The sequence below is a fragment of the Carassius auratus genome, chromosome 28 (genome assembly GCF_003368295.1).
Source record: "Carassius auratus strain Wakin chromosome 28, ASM336829v1, whole genome shotgun sequence".
NCBI lineage: Eukaryota > Metazoa > Chordata > Actinopteri > Cypriniformes > Cyprinidae > Carassius > Carassius auratus.
This window is the reverse complement of record NC_039270.1, coordinates 14,374,848-14,392,806: the sequence shown is the minus strand read 5'-3', so window position 1 is coordinate 14,392,806 and position 17,959 is coordinate 14,374,848. Positions and strand designations below refer to the sequence as shown.

The 17,959-nt window shown below is 36.4% G+C and overlaps 2 protein-coding genes and 1 long non-coding RNA gene across 4 annotated transcripts; 1 reads left to right on the top strand and 2 right to left on the bottom strand.

The window, feature by feature from the left end:
- Nucleotides 1-1,629: 1,629 nt before the first annotated feature.
- LOC113046920 (uncharacterized) lies at nucleotides 1,630-11,664 on the bottom strand. Of its 2 annotated transcripts, none has more exons than XM_026208061.1 (2): nucleotides 11,497-11,664; nucleotides 1,630-3,035 (listed from the first exon to the last, which is right to left on the bottom strand). In XM_026208061.1, exons 1-2 carry the CDS (start codon nucleotides 11,548-11,550, stop codon nucleotides 2,139-2,141), a joined length of 951 nt encoding a protein of 316 aa, XP_026063846.1. In that variant the 5' UTR covers nucleotides 11,551-11,664; the 3' UTR covers nucleotides 1,630-2,138. The 2 variants fall into 2 exon arrangements, with proteins under 2 accessions (XP_026063846.1, XP_026063847.1); XM_026208062.1 differs by lacking the exon at nucleotides 11,497-11,664 and adding an exon at nucleotides 7,041-7,062 and having other exon boundaries at nucleotides 1,630-2,998.
- On the top strand, nucleotides 4,750-5,490 carry LOC113046921 (uncharacterized). The gene is made up of 3 exons (XR_003276181.1): nucleotides 4,750-4,934; nucleotides 5,062-5,160; nucleotides 5,429-5,490. It is a non-coding gene; the product is annotated as an uncharacterized LOC113046921 (long non-coding RNA).
- Nucleotides 11,665-14,928: 3,264 nt separating the features above from the next.
- Nucleotides 14,929-17,466, bottom strand: lrrc3cb (leucine rich repeat containing 3Cb). Its single transcript, XM_026208991.1, has 2 exons — nucleotides 17,192-17,466; nucleotides 14,929-16,728 (listed from the first exon to the last, which is right to left on the bottom strand). The coding sequence occupies exon 2, from the start codon at nucleotides 16,696-16,698 to the stop codon at nucleotides 15,910-15,912; it is 789 nt and encodes a 262-aa protein (XP_026064776.1). The 5' UTR covers nucleotides 16,699-16,728; nucleotides 17,192-17,466; the 3' UTR covers nucleotides 14,929-15,909.
- Nucleotides 17,467-17,959: the final 493 nt, after the last annotated feature.

Genomic DNA, 17,959 nt, shown 5'->3' with positions numbered 1-17,959 from the left:
CAGCTGATCTGCCATATACCACTGAGCACAGCAGGTTATGCATGTTCATTATCATAAACAGAAATTAAAAGGGGTTCAGTTTATCAATATAAAATATCACATTTCCTTTAAGATATTTAATAAAATCTGATTTGGAAGTTCAATCTTACATAGTAAAGGTAATACATTTTCAGTTAAAGTCTTACTTTATATCAAGTTTGAACAAACAGACAGATATCGCCTGTGATATGCTGACTACAAATAAACCAACAAAATGAATGGTTTTGTAACTGTGCCGCATTTCTACATTGTGTGTGTCAGGCGATATGTTAAATATGTTAAATTTAACATTTTATGTTCCATCTATTATTTCTGTGTTTTGATGATTTTTTTTTGTAAGCAACCTAGATTACTGTAGAAGTAGATATCTTATAAGTGCCTGATACTTTTTAGACAATAGATTTGTATTCATTGATAAAGTGCTTGAGACTGTGCACACTATTTTGGTGCCTTCAGCTAGTCAGCGTTGCCAGGATGACTTATGAGACTGTAACCTATTATCAAATGACAGATAGTAAAAGACAGACGAAAAAACAAGCCATTAAAGCCAACATTGTCACAGATTTGATGAAGTCACAAGCAATAAATTGTCGAAAAGGGCTTTAAATCAGCCACATACAATTTTTTGTGGGAAATACTATACAGATGAGAGAATTTTTCTTTTTTACAAGAAATAACAACAACATCAGATTTTGATGAAAAGTTCTTAACACAGTAAATTGTCATCTGATCTGCCACATGCTACTGAGCACAGCAGGTTTCAGATGTTAAAAAAATATATAATATCCGGAATTCAGTGCTGATAAATTAATTAAAATATATCACTTCCTAAAAACATTTTTAAACAAATACAGAAGCTGAACTATATATGCATGTACATTTAAAACGCCTGACACTGGATACCTCATTTAGCAACTCAATATAATGGATTCATTTAGTGCATCTCTAAAACATCTGATCAGTAAAGAAAAAGACTGTAAATTAAACAATGTCCCTTAATTATTCAGCTCCATACAAAGAATAGCTACTGGGACTAAAAATCCTGAAGACCTTGAAAAGCATATTCAGACTGTAATATTATTGGCAGATGCCACTCATGGGGAGCAGGTGTTGCTCTGTCATGTCTACCAGGCCAGAATAACAGTGATAAAAGATGACAGTCACGTCTGAAGAGCTCAAGCTCAGTCAAACGTCACCCTTCACCAGATATCTGCGCCTTTCAGGGGAACAGAGGGAAACATTTCCTCTAGTTATATGTGAAGAGTCTGGATTGCAGGGTGATGTAGTTATTAGGTGTAATTTCAATCTAACTTTCACGTCTTATACGAGTAATATTCATAGCTGCCTTTATTTTTCAACCTAAGCCCAGATCAATTTTTTTTTTATTTATTTAAAGAAAAGCTTTCGTTTCCTAATAATAATGTCATATACAAGACCTTTTCTGTAATGTACATCCAAGAAGGCTAGAAAGCCTTTGGATTCATTCATATTTATAAATCACTATTGTTTCTTTTGTAGTGTGCATGCATATCACTAGATATATCCCAAAGACAGGTACACACATGTAAAAATCTCACCAAAGCATTTGTTGTAGCTAAAGTTGGCTTTATTGCAAATGCATGCTTTCCACTAGAAAAACTTCCACAAGAGTGACAAACAGTCAAAGAAAAAGAAAATGCAAAAATGAAACAATGTTTTACAACAGTCCATGGTCATAATATAACTGAGCTGCTCTGTGGGGAGCTGCTCTGCCACCTCATGGACATAATGAGCACATTTTTTATTTAGTAAAAGTTTTCTTATCCAAAGTTACTTAAAGTAGTCTCAATAAAGGAGTGAATATGAAGCAAGCTGGGGTCAAGTGCTTAATGGGCATAACTTTAAGAATTTATGAATTGTTCATCTACCTTTCCTTTTTAGCTTTTGAGTTTGTGTTTTGTTTGTGCCATTTACATTTTCATGTCATCTTCTTTAACCATCAATGTACTGATTTAATTTATGTGGAAGCTTATTTATTAATATCAAGTACCTATCAAGTACCAAAGAATCCTAACATCCTTCACTTGTATGCTATGTGCATTTTCAAACCCTTGTTGCCCTCATTCAGATTTTTTTTCAACAAAGCTGATGCCAGCTTTCTGATACTCCTTCCAGGCATCAGGATTGATCAGTAGAACCATAGCTTGGATCTGTGATTCACGTCTTTCTTTCCTGTACCATGCATGGATATATTTTCCACCAGCTCCTACACTGAGATCCGCAACAACCATATTGAAGCCTGAAGCCTGCAGCTTTGCCTGCTCCTGGGGGGAGGTGGATACGTTTAGAGCAGTGAGAGCCTTGCTCTTATCAGTTGTGCGGCGATACCAGAAGAAGACGTAGTTTCCACCAGCGTCACGGTTGGTGTCTTCATCCACACGAGTGAAGCCCTGCTCAAACATGTACCTGTCACAAGAGAAGTCAACAGTTGCTGTGATCTCACAGATGTAGCTCGGCTTCTCTCTCTTCACCCACAGGTAGATGTATTTTCCTCCCACCTTACGGTTCAGATCACAGCCCAGTCTCTCCCAGCCATCTTTCAGGAGAGCAGGTTCTTCTTCGGCATCTTTAGTTACCTCGAGGTTCATAATGGGAATGTCAGATTCAGTGCTGCCGTAGAAGTACCAAAGAAAGATGAAATCTCCGCCAGCTCCTGCGTTCAGATCCTTGTCCACCAGCTCATACCCAGCATCAGCCAGACCAGATTTCATTTGCTCACTGAATGAAAACTGGATCCTGGTCACAGGTTTCAAGCCACACTCTTTCTTGTACCAAAGAAAGACCCGGTTTTTACCAGTTCCTTCATTGAGGTCAGAATTGATGAGCTGATAGCCATTAGCTGCAAGTATTTCCTCCTCGTCCTTAGTGGTGGAGACATTGAGCTTTGTTACTGGTCTTTCATCTCCCATATTGGTTTCTTCTGGTTTGTGGGTATACAGAAGAAAAACTTTTAAATTCTACAAAAGAAACCATATATTGAGTATATTATGCTTTATATTACATAATTAACCAAGAATTATAACCTATAGCAGATAGGCTGGAACATTTACTCTCTGTTATTCACTCTTAAAAAATAAAAGTCATTTATAGGCATCTTTCCATGAAGAACATCCATGGAACCTTTTAAGAAAGTGTTCAAGAAAACTTTAAGAAAATCAAAATAATGAATGGTAATCTAGAGTAAGCTGTTTTTTTTTTCTTCTTCTAAACACTTGGTAGATGTTTAGTGTTGCAGTTCATATGATGTATGTGTCTAATTAACATTTGTGCTACATTGTGTAAAATATATACATTATGTGCAAAAGGCTATTATGTGTAAGTGGACTGCACATGGAATAAGCTTTAAAGGGATTTCATCATGCCAGAAATAGTGAAAATAAAGTTGAATTTAGGCTAAATGAAGATTCCACTTAGGTGTGTGGTTTTCTTTTTCTTTTCTTCTTTTTTGCAGTAAGCAGTCAGAATGTATGTGGATGGCACAGACTGTACTCGATCAAGTGTGTTACAAACATTTAACATATCTAAGTCAGAGTCTTATTCTTATATTTCCATCGGAAATTTTTGCACAATCATGTTTACACACTGCTTCCCAAACTTTCGTACGTCATAAAAAAAACTAAACATTAAGAATAAAATTCTTAACTGCCAATTTCTTCTTATTTTCTAACTTAAGAAAAAAGATAAGGATATTTTGTATTCCCCAAAAAAAATCTTATTTAGAATGTTTTTATCTTTTTTCTTAAGATTGTTCTTAAGACAAAATCTAAGAAGAATTCAAATTCTTGAAAAGAATCTTCTTAAAAATCATCGTAAATAACTTCTTACATTTAGGCCAGCCCCAGACTTGTCTTAAATCCAGCAGGGGTTCAGATAAAAAATCGGCAGCTGGCAGCAGGAAGTGGCTGCCATTGACAGCCGGAAGGCAGTAACTGACAGCCGGAAGGCAGTAACTGGCAGCCGGATGGTAGGCGGGACCTGCCGATCGGTGGGAGCCAATCAGTATCGACCAACGTGGGCGCAACCAATCAGATATAACTGCACCCAAACGCTTCAGTAATGGTTGCGATTGTTCAAACGGTAAGTTCAGAAATTGGTCATCGGAGTAATTAATGTTTTTTTTGCGTTGTAAGTTTGATTTTAATTGTTATCTTGGTGAACGACTTGGTAGACTTGGTGCCTACTTTGGTTTAATTGTTCAATAAAATCTAATTAGTGGTAGCAACGTTGTTTGTGTACCTTGTTTGGGGCCTACCGTTTGACGTACCATTAAATTTGAACGTTTGTTAGCGTGTTAACAGTCTATTGAATAATATAAAAGAATGTTGTTTGACTGGAATGATAGAAGATAAATGTGCAACACTAACCATATATTTTTGCATGTTAAGTCTTTCAGGAGATTGTGTGATATACATTAACTTAAGAGTTCTTAAAAGAAGAATCCCTTTTTTTTTTTTACACTATTGAGGTGTGTTTTCTCTAATACTATGCATGTGCAGAACTGTTCTGTGTACCAGTTGAAGTTGTAAGCATGTGAATGCACAATTTTTTTTTATTTTTTTTTTTTTTTACTATAATTTTTACATTGAAGTAGCTTTTGTAAACATGCATTTAGAAAAGAAAAAAAAACATTACTGATGTGTATCTTGAGACAAAACCATGGCATTGACACCTTTTTTTTTTTGTAATACCCAATAGTTGCCAGATGCTGTCCTGTTGGAAATTCTTCTTTACGTGATCCTGGAGGAGGGTGATGCTACAATATTAAGTCTGTCTTTGGTTTGTTCCAAATTCAGAAGTCTGCTGTACTGTATACAGACTCCTTTCGAAAGAGGGCACAATCCAGCTGGCTTGACTGAGTATTTTCTTTTACATATTTGATTAGAGGTTTAAAAAGGTGCCATAACATTACATTTCTCAGTTGCCATGTCTGAATGTTTATCTTTGTAATAATGCTGTTTTCATACTCCTCATCTCAATATACAGGTGGAACAAAATGGAGAACAAGTCTAAGCCATGTCAGGAATTCAACAAAATGTACACCCTGCAGACACTGCGACGAGGTTTACATCAACTGCTTACCAGGTGTGCAAATTATGCATGAAAATGTAATCACTGCTCTGTACATGATGACAAGATGCAATGGGAATAATCATTAATATGGCTGTGCATGCATGTCTACTGTTAATAAAGCAATTTAGGTATTAATGTCACCATTTTCTTATGAATAATAAAATGCAGCAGCTAGAGTTCTTCCTAGAATCAGGAAGTATGACCGGATTAGCCCAGTTCTGTAAACGCTGCACTGGCTCCCTATCAAACATCGTATAGATAGTTTCTTTTTTATTCGGAGGTCACTGCAGTCACGCGGATCGAGTACGTATCCAGACCAGATGGTGGATCGCACCTAGAAAGGACCTCTACAGCCCTGAAAGACAGCGGAGACCAGGACAACTAGAGCCCCATATACAGATCCTCTGTAAAGACCTTGTTTTTACTCCATTTTGTCACCGGTGGAGTTTTGGTTCCTTGTCGCCTCTGGCTTGCTTTGTTGTGGTCACTTCATTTACAGCGATCTCATTGACATGATTGCAAATGATTCCACAGATACTATTTAAACTGAACCGAGCTGAAGGATGACTTCACTGAATTCAATGATAAACTGCCTTTTAAACTGACTACAAACTGAGTTTACTAATGTCCTTCTGCATTATTGACTGACACACTATTTTCCTATTTAATACTGTAAAGTTGCTTTGATTTGATCTGTATTATTAAAAGCACTATATAAATAAACAATGCTTGACTTGACCATGTTGCAAGAGGAAAATGAGGAGAGATGCACATTCACCCTGGGTTGTACAGTGATTGGTGCAAGATGCTGGAGAAGTAACTCCATCAGAACTCCTCAGTTCTGATCTAAGAGTCTTGAAAATCCCTCCGGATTGTTGTTAGTGATTCTGATTGATATTTTAGTCTGCTTGCTTACTGGATATATTTTATACTGTTTACATTGTAAAGCACTGACTTTGACAACTTACTAACCCAGTTACAAATTTAAAAGCTACTTTATACTAGATATATATATATATTTATATATATAGTTGTTTCTTGAAATACTACAAATATAACCGCAAATTATGATTTTAAATAAAGGTCTATAAATAGCCTATAATAAATATACAACATACACCCAGTAAGTGCCACTCTCGTATATAAATAAATATAAATACAAATTGTTTTATTTCACACAAACAATGATACATGCATGCATAAACATTCAGCTGGAAATTAACGTTTAGCAAAATGATCTTATTTCTTTGTTTATATTTGATCAATATTTTAAATCAAATAATATACAATACTGACCTTTAAACTTATTTTAAAAAGTATTAAACATAATCATAAGCGTATATAATTATTTATTTGTCTTGTTGCCGCCGGCAGCCTCCTCCAATTTCCGGGTATTAGCGACAGCTGCCATCCGGTTTTATTGGCAGCCACTTCCTGCTGCCAGTGACAGCCACTTCCTGCTGACAGCTGCCGATTTTTCGCTGAACCCCCTCTCCTTAAATCCCAAACAATAATTATTATTTAATCAATGTATTGGGTTATTTTTTAATTAATTGTTATATGTAAGCGTTACAACAACAACAACTACATGTAATACTATAGGAGAAGGACTAGGGATGTGCACGAGTTTTCTAAAGGGACAGCGATGACATAAGGGTTCATGTAAACATGATCGAAACGAGTCAGATAGGGAGCTTTAATTGAACGCGTTAATTTGAGTTAAACGCGTTAAATAGACACATTGCGTAGCCTGGTAAAGCACTAAAACACGTGTGAAATGTATTCAAACTTTTCTAGAATTGTTCTGACGCTACAATCAAAAAACCTTGATCATAGAAATTTTACTTTGAAAGGACAAAAAAAAAAGTTTTTGGAGCTAAAATGTGAAATACCTCTCATCTCATGTGTCTCTCTTCTTTGGAGGATGAGTAAAATGGATGGCTTTTTAAAATTATGTGGTCACATGACCAATTTCTTCAATGGTTTTCCAGAAACAAGAGGTGGAACTAATTCCCCCCCGGCACAAATCACCCCACTCTCCCCAAGCGTTCACTCAGATGAGAGCGCAAAAACAGCACAAAATGAATGAAACCTATCATTGCAGCTTGAGACAGGCTATTTTAAAAGTAACTGTTCAAAAAAGGGCAGCATTAAAAACGTGAAGCTGAGCTCCAGTCAAAGTCGCAACAAAATTGTCTATGGTGTGTGCTTATTATTAGGGTAATCTACTGGAAACGCAATGAGACAATCGTGTGAGTTTAGTAGCGCGTCATGTATTCATTCAAATTTTGTCTTCTTAAGAAAAAAATTAAGATGTTCTTAAGAATATATTTGAGAACTTAATTTTTCAAGAATTGCACTGAAAAACATTCTTACCTACTTCGTGGAATTTATCTTAAGAAATTTCTTAAAGTGGGGGGTGAAATTAGGGCTGGGCGATATATCGAACGATATGATCATGCGCATCTAATCAGTAAAGCTGCTTCCGTGATCACCGCTAAAATCTCAATCACCTGCTTATAATTGGAGTGGCATTTAATAGAAAGCAGAGCTGGGACTTTCAAGTCACAAGCAAGTCTTCAAGTCATATCCAAGTCCTCAAAGGGTTAAAGTTAATCAGATCATTAAGTGACTAATTAAATGATGATTGTACATTAGTGATGAACTTCTGCTGTTAACAATCAACATCACTGAAGTAAAGCGAAACACAAGAACTACAACTGAATTTAGCCACAGCCTTCAACTGAAAAAAAAAAACACTATGTCACCATAATTGTGGTCAAGGTTTGCTTTAGGTAGTCTCTTGACCCTTTAACTAATTCAAAGAAATTTGATTCAAAACAATTTCAATATTGTTTTCACTACAAACATGTATGCATTGCTGAATCCAACCTTGTAATGACAGATAATCTTATGCTTTTTCTGTTTATAACTCATGTTGACTTGGACATCATGAGATAGTCTTCTTTGGCTTATTGACTGACATTCATCTTTTACCAGAGTTGGGGCTTTCAAGTCACAAGCAAGTCTTCAAGTCATATCCCAAGTACTCAAAGGGTTAAAGTTAATGAGATAATTAAGTGACTAATTAAATGATGATTGTGCATTAATGATGAACACCTGCTGTTCTTGAGAATTACAGAGGATCAGATGTTGATGTTTAATTGGTTAAAGTGATGCAACCATAATGGAGACCAGTGTTTGCTTTAGTGGGGCTCTTGACCCTTGACTGTCATGTTAGATCTCTTTATGTAGCATTGCATGAGGTGCTGTAAAGCAGAGAGAAGAAATTAAGCTGTATGTGATAGGTGGTCAGATTACAATCAAATTAACATTAGCTCTATTTAAATTAAGCATAATCAACCCAGTAAATCAACACTATGGGGGAAAAAATTAAAGTGAATTTTAAATCTACTAAGTGCATACAAAATTTGAAAAACTATACTCCGTAGGCACACACAGAGATCAAGAACCAGCATATGACTCTCAACAGTGGTGACAATCAACAAAATGTTGCATGCTGGGTAAAACCTTAGTAAAAACTCCCGTCATGCACTGCAGTATGAAAAATTGTCACCACTGTTGAGGATCGTGTGATAAGTGTGTTTGTCTAAAAACCTGAACTGATTGTCTCCTTTTGTGTCTTTCAACAATGAAGCATTGTGATTTTTTTTTTTTACTTCAGTTCAGTAATAGCTGAGTTTCAGCCTACTATCCAAAGATAAACACAATTTCATGATGTTCAGTCATCATGAGTTATAAGCAAAAAAAGCATGAGAGCATAAGACAAGATGTTACTGCAAGGTTTGACTCAGCAATGCGTACATGTTTGTTGCTAAAACAATATTACAATTGTTTTGAATCAAATTGGTTTAAATTAGTAAAAGGGTCAAGACACTACTTAAAGCAAACCTTGACCACAATTATGGTGACATAGTGTTTTTTTTCCTTTACTTTTTTTTCAGTTGAAGGCTGTGGCTAAATTCAGTTGTAGTTCTTGTGTTTCTCTTTACTTCAGTGATGTTGATTGTTAACAGCAGATGTTCATCATTAATGCACAATCATCATTTAATTAGTCACTTAATTATCTCTTTAGCTTTAACCCTTTGAGGACTTGAATATGACTTGAAGACTTGCTTGTGACTTGAAAGTCCCACCTCTGATAGACAGAGCAGTAGATCGCTGACAAGCCACGCCATATCGCGTTCATATCGAAGGCGATTCATCTGCGATAATGAACGCGATATGGCGGGGCTTGTCAGCGATCTACGGCTCTGTCTATTAAATGCCACTTCAATTATAAGCAGGTGATGGAGATTTTAGCGGTGATCACGGAAGCAGCTTTACTGATTAGATGCGCATGATCATATCGTTCGATATATCGCCCAGCCCTAGGTGAAATGCTATTTCATGCATACTGAGTTTTTTTACACTGTTAAAGAGTTGGATTCCCATGCTAAACATGGACAAAGTTTCAAAAATTAAGTTGTACATTTGAAGGAGTATTTCTGTTCCAAAAATACTCCTTCCGGTTTGTCACAAGTTTCAGAAAGTTTTTTTCGAGTATGGCTCTGTGTGACGTTAGATGGAGCGGAATTTCCTTATATGGGTCCTGAGGCACTTCTGCCGGAAAAGTGCGTGCTCCCGTATAGCAGAGCAGAGAGAGGCTGTGCACCAAGGGGCAAGGAACTCGACCGGAAGTTGAAGTCAGGTGGGGGCTGCCATCTTTTAGCAGAACTTCACTTGCGTTAGCATTCCCATTGACTCCCATTCATTTTGGCGTCACTTTGACAGCGAATAACTTTACATCTGAGGCGTTTAAAGACTCTGTTTGTCCATTATTTATTTCTAAAGATACACGACAATATATAAAGGGCTCCATTACCTTCTATGTTACATTATGGCCCCGTATAAACAGTTTTTGTAAAAAAATAGGCTAACGATTGCGTCATAACCACTCGGCTCTCTATCGCATTACCGTACAGACAGGAGGAGAAGCTCGCAGGCAATTAAATTAATATGGCGTACTGGCGTTACATTTTAAAATACTATACAAAATAATTAATCAGAATACTTCCTCCTGCTCACTCACGCCAAAGAACTCCCCGCTCAAGCTCGCCGTCTCTGCAGGATAACGATGGCAGTTTGCACGCACAGCTACTAGAAGATTTACATCTGTCAGACAGGTTGCTGACGTCGTCAAGCTTCATTTGAGTCTGCGCGTCAGAAACGGAAGTGCTAAAAAACGCTAAAACTGGGCTTCATTCGTCTCAATTGAGTTCCAATGGGGTCGCTGTGTCCATTTCTTTTACTGTCTATGCTGTGCACAGACAATCACTGATCAGAGCGAGAGTGTCGCGAAATGTCACAAAAGGAGTGTGTTTTTGGTTGCCAGGGCAAGACAACCCTGCACAGATTACCAAAGAAAAAACAGCATTAAGGGACCAGTGGATTGAGTTTATTTTTACAGAGCATCAACGGAGTTGTGCAAGTGTTTGTGTTTGTTCCCTGCATTTCGAAGATGCTTGTTTTACAAACAAGGCCCAGTTTGACGACGGATTTGCGTATCGTTTATTTCTTAAGGATGATGCAATCCCAATGAAAAATGGTCACGATCGTGTGTTGGAACCGCAGGCAGTGAGTAAAACTGCTTCAAATATCTCTGCCTCCTTGTTAGTGCGTCCCCTCCCATGCCGGAGACCCGGGTACGAGCCCCGCTCGAAGAGAGTCGTTGCTGCTGCTGCTCTCGTTCAGTTTCAGCCTCTGGATCTGATTCTGGATCATAAATAAACGGCTGAATCTGACTGTTAGCCATGGTTTATTTTGGATGGTTTTTTCCTCAAGGTAATGTCAGAGCCGTTAAATATGTTTTTCAACGGCTCTGGGTAATGTCACAGCTTCCAGACGCGCTCAACTCAAAAGCCTACTGGCCCTCGTGATTCTTTAGCTCCGCCCACACGTCACGCCTCTAGGCGCTCGTGTTTTTCTGGGAAAAATCGGTACAGACTATCTTTCTCTTATGAATATAATAAAACTAAATACTTTTTGGAGTTATTAAGGATCCAGTACTACTCTATAGGTACTCAAGATTAACAGGATATTGAGTGAAAATGAGCATTTCACCCCCCCTTTAATTTATTTCTCAAGAAGATTTTCGTGAATCCGTCCCCAGGTTCGATTTTCTGCGTTTTCGCATCCCTAGCATGCATTTTGATAGGAAAATATGGCGAGTAGGAAAAAACGGAAAAAAGCATGCGAAAATTTGACTCGGTTTGCAAAGACCTTAAGACTCTAGTCTAACTTAGATGTTAAATGTTTGTAACACACATTGTATAGATTTTTACTTACACTCTTGTTTGAAGTTCGCAGAACACTGTAAAGATCTCCAAAAGAGCCTTTCATCCAGCTGATGTTTCCCCAAATTTATTATCAGATTTAATTTTTCTTTTTTGTTATTGAGTTATTTAGTATAAGTTTAGTGTTTTCAAATTAATTGTCTCACTGCATAATATAGCGGATGAATTTCATCAATGCATGCCCCGTTTACTTTCGCTTTTAGGCTTCCGGTCTTAGAGACGTCAGCATCTGCTGTAAGTGTAAACTTTCATACTCGACTAGACAGAATGTTGAAAATGAAACATCCATATTCTCTAAAACAGGTCGCATCATTTGCTTTTAAGATCTTCTGTACACTTTTAAAGATTTTTTTTTAGCTTTGACCTCTTTTAGAAAATCAGTTCAACAGGCTACCTCAGAATAATTAAATGGCCAACCTGAGAGATCAGACCAATAAACCTTAAAAAATACCCTGTTGTCAATTTTGACCTTAACATTTTTACTTTATAAAAATATTTTTCCATTAGATTTCACAACTAAAAGACTTCTAAAAAAAGATAAAAATGCATGAACTATCAGAGCACAGAAAAGTAGATAGTTAGCAAATTTTGGTCATGCTGATTATGTATAGGCCTCTCATTTGTCTATCAAATATGGTACAGTAGGATAATGTATTCATAAATAGACTTAATACGGTTTAGCAATGTTACAATGAAGGTTTATGTTATGATAGAAAAATGTTTTAATAAAGGGTCAAATCTGCAACATTGCTATAAATTAATTTTCTGATGTTTCTTTATGGCCTTGACCTTCCTCAGCAATAGGTTGGTTTGACTCAATTTCTGTAATGCAGTGATTCTCAAACCGGTTTCTGGAGACGGCTTGTAACCAGTTTTCTTCATGTGCTGTTTCAGGGGATGCTGTACATGTAAGGCCCTAACCCAGTGTTCAGCAGTCAATGATTTGATTAAACGGCACATATATTTGCATGCCTAAAAAAAAAAAAAATACAAAATGAACAAGTAACTAATTTTCAATTTTATTTTTTACAGTTTTATTAGTGGGAAGTTTTAATCACTTTCAATAGTGGGAGGAATTTCAAGTTTTACGTTTCTAAACATATGTCAGATATGAAACAAAAAGAAAAACGAGGTAAGATGCCAACATGTCACAGTTTAAAAAGAAAATGCATGAGCAACAAATTGTCAAAAGGGGCATCTTTTCTCCTACAAACCGATGTAACATACTGAGTAGAGCAGGTTTCGGATGTAAAAAAAAAAATCAGGATAATGTTGATCTAAAAAAAAAATTTTTTTTATATGTTCACTCTATTTGTTTCTGCCATTCACACAATGTTTACTTTTTTTTTCTTCCCAAGTTTAGGTGTCCAGGTACAGAAAAACACTAAATGTAAAATAGCATAGTCTCCATTATTAAAAAAAAAAAAAAAAAAAAAAAAAAAAACCGCACACACCTTCAACATTTCTCACATTTTGCTATAGTTTAGAATATGGTAATAAAGTTACAAGAACAAATGTCAGAAATTTGATAGAAAGGTACGTAATGGGTGGCTATCCACCAAATGCCTAATTTTGTTCAGTCTGTGGTGTGAAAAGGTATCATTAGCAGTTAGAAAAAACACTTAAGCTAAACTTATAGTCAGGTGAAAGTGTCTATGAAATTTTTGGTACACATTTGTTTTAATTGATTTCACTGGTAGTAATTTTTGGGTATAATATGTCACAGTTGTCAACATAAACAACTGTTTATTTTGCTATACTCACTTACATACTGTAAATGAACTATAATGTCAACATCAATGCATCATCCATTATAATGATATTTCTTACTCCACTGTTTACTTTCACTTAACCAAGGTTTTTTGAGGATACTCTCCGAGACGGGTATTTTGGCATATTTTGTATGTATTTATCTGTACATGAGCAAGAAGAGGCAAATTCGATGTTGAAGCGTGCATTCACCCTGAACACCAGGTGCTGAAGTGAGCTCTTACATATCATTTTCTGTTTGCATGTTTAAACTGTGATTTTTGTATTTGTTCGCTCAGGTGCTGGAGGCTACGGCCCTGCATGGGGAGCAGGTGTTGGTGCCTGTCCTGCCTAAAAGGCCTAAACAACAAGCACAAAGAAAATGTTGCTGACATCTGAAGTGCTCAAGCTCAGTCAAGTGTTGCCCTCCAACACATATCTGCGTCTCCAAAAGTCTCCGGGCTTCCTCTCAGGGGAACACAGAGAAACACTTCCTCCTGCTGTGTTAGAGAGTTCGAGTCCTGATTGCAAATGTGATGTAGTTATTGAATGTAATCTAAATTCAACTTTCGCTGCTCTTCTTAGAAGTACTGAGCCCAAGCCCAGATCAGTATTTCTATTTATTTCAATCAGATACACTATGATATAAATACTCCCAAGCAGGGTTATTGAAGTCTAAGTTGTATAAGAGAAACAAAATCAAAAACTCAGCATCTAATATATGTACAACACGTGTTTTCTGTTTTGAAAGGCACATTCTTTAACCCAAGAAAGCCTTTGAGAAAAGCATTTTCACTCATATAAAGATTTACTTGACTTTTTCAGTTTGTCCTTTTTCCTTAAGAAATGGTTACCAAAGTATCAAAATATCAAGAATGAACAAACACATCTTAGTCGCATTCTCAGTTCTCAATGCATGTTGCACTATGCCATAAAATATTTTTTTTTTTTTTACTGATTATTCTATTTTTTTTTTATGGTTGTCAGGATATCAAAGAGATCTTCCCTTTTTAACATGAAGCCATAAACTGGATTTTCATTCTTGAGAGTTTATGATATCTGTGTATTGCAGGATGAGTCTTGAATATTTTGGTGTTTTTATAGAAGAGAACATAAATGTGTATATCTGGTCAAAATAAATTTTGTCCACATTATGAACTTACAGATGACTCAAAGCCATCAAATATAAACTAAATTGCAAAAATAAATAAATAAAACTTATTAAAGACACAAACTAGAATGGCATAAAACAATCAACTGACAAATCCAAGCATTCAAATAACATTTTTGAAACATTGTACATTAAACAGATAGTTTACCCAAAAATGAAAATTCTATTATTAATTACTCAGCCTCATGTTGTTCCAAACCCATAAGACCTTTGTTCATCTTCTGAACACAAATTAAGATATTTTTGATGAAATCCGAGAGCTTTCTGCAACGCAACTAGGTAGTAGTAGGTAGTAATAATGACATCATTAAAATAGTCCATGTGACATAAGTGGTTCAACAGTAATTTTATGAAGCTATGATAATACTTTTTGTGCGCAAAGACAAGAAAAATAATGACTTTATTCAACAACTTCTTCTCTGTCAGTCTTTGCATGTTCATGGAAGTACCTGACGCAGGAGCCGGTGTTCTGCTGTAGAACCTGGCAAAAAAAATATTCTCTCATAAATTTAAGAATGAACCACTGATGTCACATGGACTATTTTAAAGATGTCCTTACTACCTCTTTGGGCCTTGAATGTGTCAGCTGCTTTGCTGTCTATAGAGGCTCAGAAAGCTCCTGGATTTCATCAAAAATATCTTAATTTGTGTTCTGAAGATAAATGAAGGTCTTAGGAGTTTGTAAGGACATGAGGCTGAGTAATGAATGACAGAATTTTCATTTTTGGGTGAACTGTCCCTTTAACTCTTTCCCCACCATTGACGAGTTATCTCGTCATTTAGAAGACAGTGCTTCCCCGCAATTGAAGAGTTTTTATGGCTTTTCATGTTTTCACTGTTATACATTCGGGGGCTCCATTACACCTATTCTGAACAAGTACAAAACCTCCCGAACAAAACACCCGTGAACAGGACGGAAAAACTAGCTTGTCTCTTATAAAACAGATGCATTTCATAAATAATGCGATCATCATCAATAGACAGCATATAAATGAAAACTGCATAATGTTATGGAGTCGAATGATGATCCAGGAAGTGGTATATGGCTGTGCAAGCTTTGGAGGTGTTGATGGAAGCGAATTACAGGATTTATGCTTTGATAATTGTATTGAGTTCTTGATAATAAAGTGTGATTTTCTCACCTTTTTGCTCAAAATTATAAATTTTTATGAAACCTATATCAAGTGTTGATAAAAAAAAGAATGCTTTAAGCTAGAATAAAACAGATTTTTTTTTGTTTAAAAGTAGAGGCTTTGATCTTTATTTTGGTTTATTGCATATTCAAATATTCATACAACAAAATATACGGTAGGCCATCAAATTTTAGTGAAAATCATCAAAATCGCTGGTGGTGGCTGGCAACTTTTTTTTTTTTAATGCTGGCGGGGAAAGAGTTAATGAGCAAAATGTAAGAATTTTATGTTTCATCTTCTCACTATAAATAAAAGTTTTAAAGTAGATTCAGTATTTTTTTTCTTATTTACTTTACAACCAGGTGCTACGTGTCAGTGACTCCCCAGACCTGTCCTGTCTGTTTGGGAGAGACTTGAGATATGCTAGATGGCGGATGGCATCTTCTTGGTTGTGCCTTATATAGTACACTAAATAGGATATAACCATTGTAAACCAGCCAAACATCGTTACTAGCATAGCAAAGTCAGTGGTCCTCCGGAGCGTTGCGCAAAAGTCAAGATCAGTCGCCACCAGGATGAATGGCATACCTTGAGCACCCAGCTCCTCGGGTTCAGAAGTGTTGCACACCACCTCAGCGAGGGAGGAGGGATCTAAGAGCAGCTGTGGCATAGCCATCTGCAGACGGCAGTCACACAGCCACGGGTTATGAGAGAGGTTAGTCTGGGCTCTGAGGTCGCCAAACGCCTCGGGGTCCAGTGTCTCCAGCAGGTTAAAAGAAAGGTCCAAGCTGCTTAACGAGCCCGCTTGGTCTCGAAAGGCTCCTGGCTCCAGATGCACCAGTCTGTTGTGGGAAAGATCTAGTTTGAACAGCAGTGGGAGCCCTATAAATGAATCAGATGGTATAGTAAAGAGCAGGTTGTTGTCTAGGTATAGATGTCTTGTGTTGTTCGGAAGGCCACGTGGCACCGCAATTAAGTTCATGTCTCTACAACGGACCATCAGCCCACCGTCGACACTCTCTGAGCAGACGCAGCTCTCTGGGCATTCTGACACACACACATCCAAGATGTGCAGAAGAAGCATGAAAGTGAGAGCAAGGCAGCTGGCCACAGCATGACCCCCCCAGAGGAAGCTGAACATCAGGAGGAGGAAAAGCGCACCAGCTCAAGACTCCAAAAACAAACAGGAAACAGGAAGAAAACGAGTCATTACAACTGACACCCTGCTATCATTATGCTTGCTGATTGCAGAGTTATTTTGAGGATAAATGGGCACTTATCAAGCAACTACTGGTTTTCTTACAACACAGACTTGCCTGTATTTTTCATATATATACATATATTTGTTTTTGTACAGGATGGATAAGAAATAATAATAGAAAACGATTGGTACACATTTAATTTGTATATTTGCTTGGTTGTGTTTATCATTATTTCACAGTCCATTGATGTTATCGTTCACTAATAGCCTATCTCTATACAAATACTAATATATATATATATATATATATATATATATATATATATATATATATATATATATATATATATTTACTATCTTTAATTTTTATATTCAATAAAAATGTTTGAATAATTTTAGGAACTTAAAATGGAAAAAAGGCGTAAATACTTACCAGACAAAAAAGATGAAAACTCGCTTCATAAACGCTGGTGGTTTTAAGCGCACAAACACGTTTTGTTTACATTGATGAGATGTAGCCTATTTCTTTCAATTTTCCTTTGAAAATGTGCTCACCCTTTGTCGTTTATTCACTTCTATCCTCGTAGTGTCGGAATGTGACTGTTTCTTCATTACCCAAACGGCGCATGATGTTTCCAAAATCTTCATTCACGTATTAAATGGGTACAAGTTAAGTCCTGTCGTGAGGACCGACTACACTGCAGAGAAGCCTCTCAGGTCTGGTGGGATTTTGGGAAAAGCCGGTCTGGTGTGATTTTGGGGCACTGAATCTTTCCTTTCCTACACAACGCAAGATAAGCTACAGATGGCGCTAAGAGAACCGTTGATTTTTCTTTACGCAGCTCTATGCACCCTTCATATATCACTGAAGTGTAGAAGTTTTTTGTTAATAACATTTAATTTTCATAATAATTTAGTCTATTAAGATCCAAAACATAAGGCTATTTTTTCCACAAACTAGTAAAATCTTGTTACTTTTTTGTTATTTTACAAATTCTATTATACAAATGTATCACCAATGGTAATAACTCATTTTAAAAACACATAATTTTCATAATAATTTAGTCTATTAAGATCCAAAACATAAGGCTATTTTTTCCACAAACTAGTAAAATCTTGTTGCTTTTTTGTTATTTTACAAATTCTATTATAAAAATGTATTACCAATGGTAATAATTTTAAAAACACATACATTTAAGAA

Bases quoted from the DNA above. Each gene is read 5' to 3' on its own strand.
- lrrc3cb (XM_026208991.1), bottom strand. From the start codon at position 16,698: ATGTTCAGCTTCCTCTGGGGGGGTCATGCTGTGGCCAGCTGCCTTGCT.
- LOC113046920 (XM_026208061.1), bottom strand. From the start codon at position 11,550: ATGAAAGGCTCTTTTGGAGATCTTTACAGTGTTCTGCGAACTTCAAAC. The intron at 3,036-11,496 runs GTAAGTAAAAAT...TTTCTTTTGTAG, and splicing joins TGCGAACTTCAAACAAGAGT to AATTTAAAAGTTTTTCTTCT.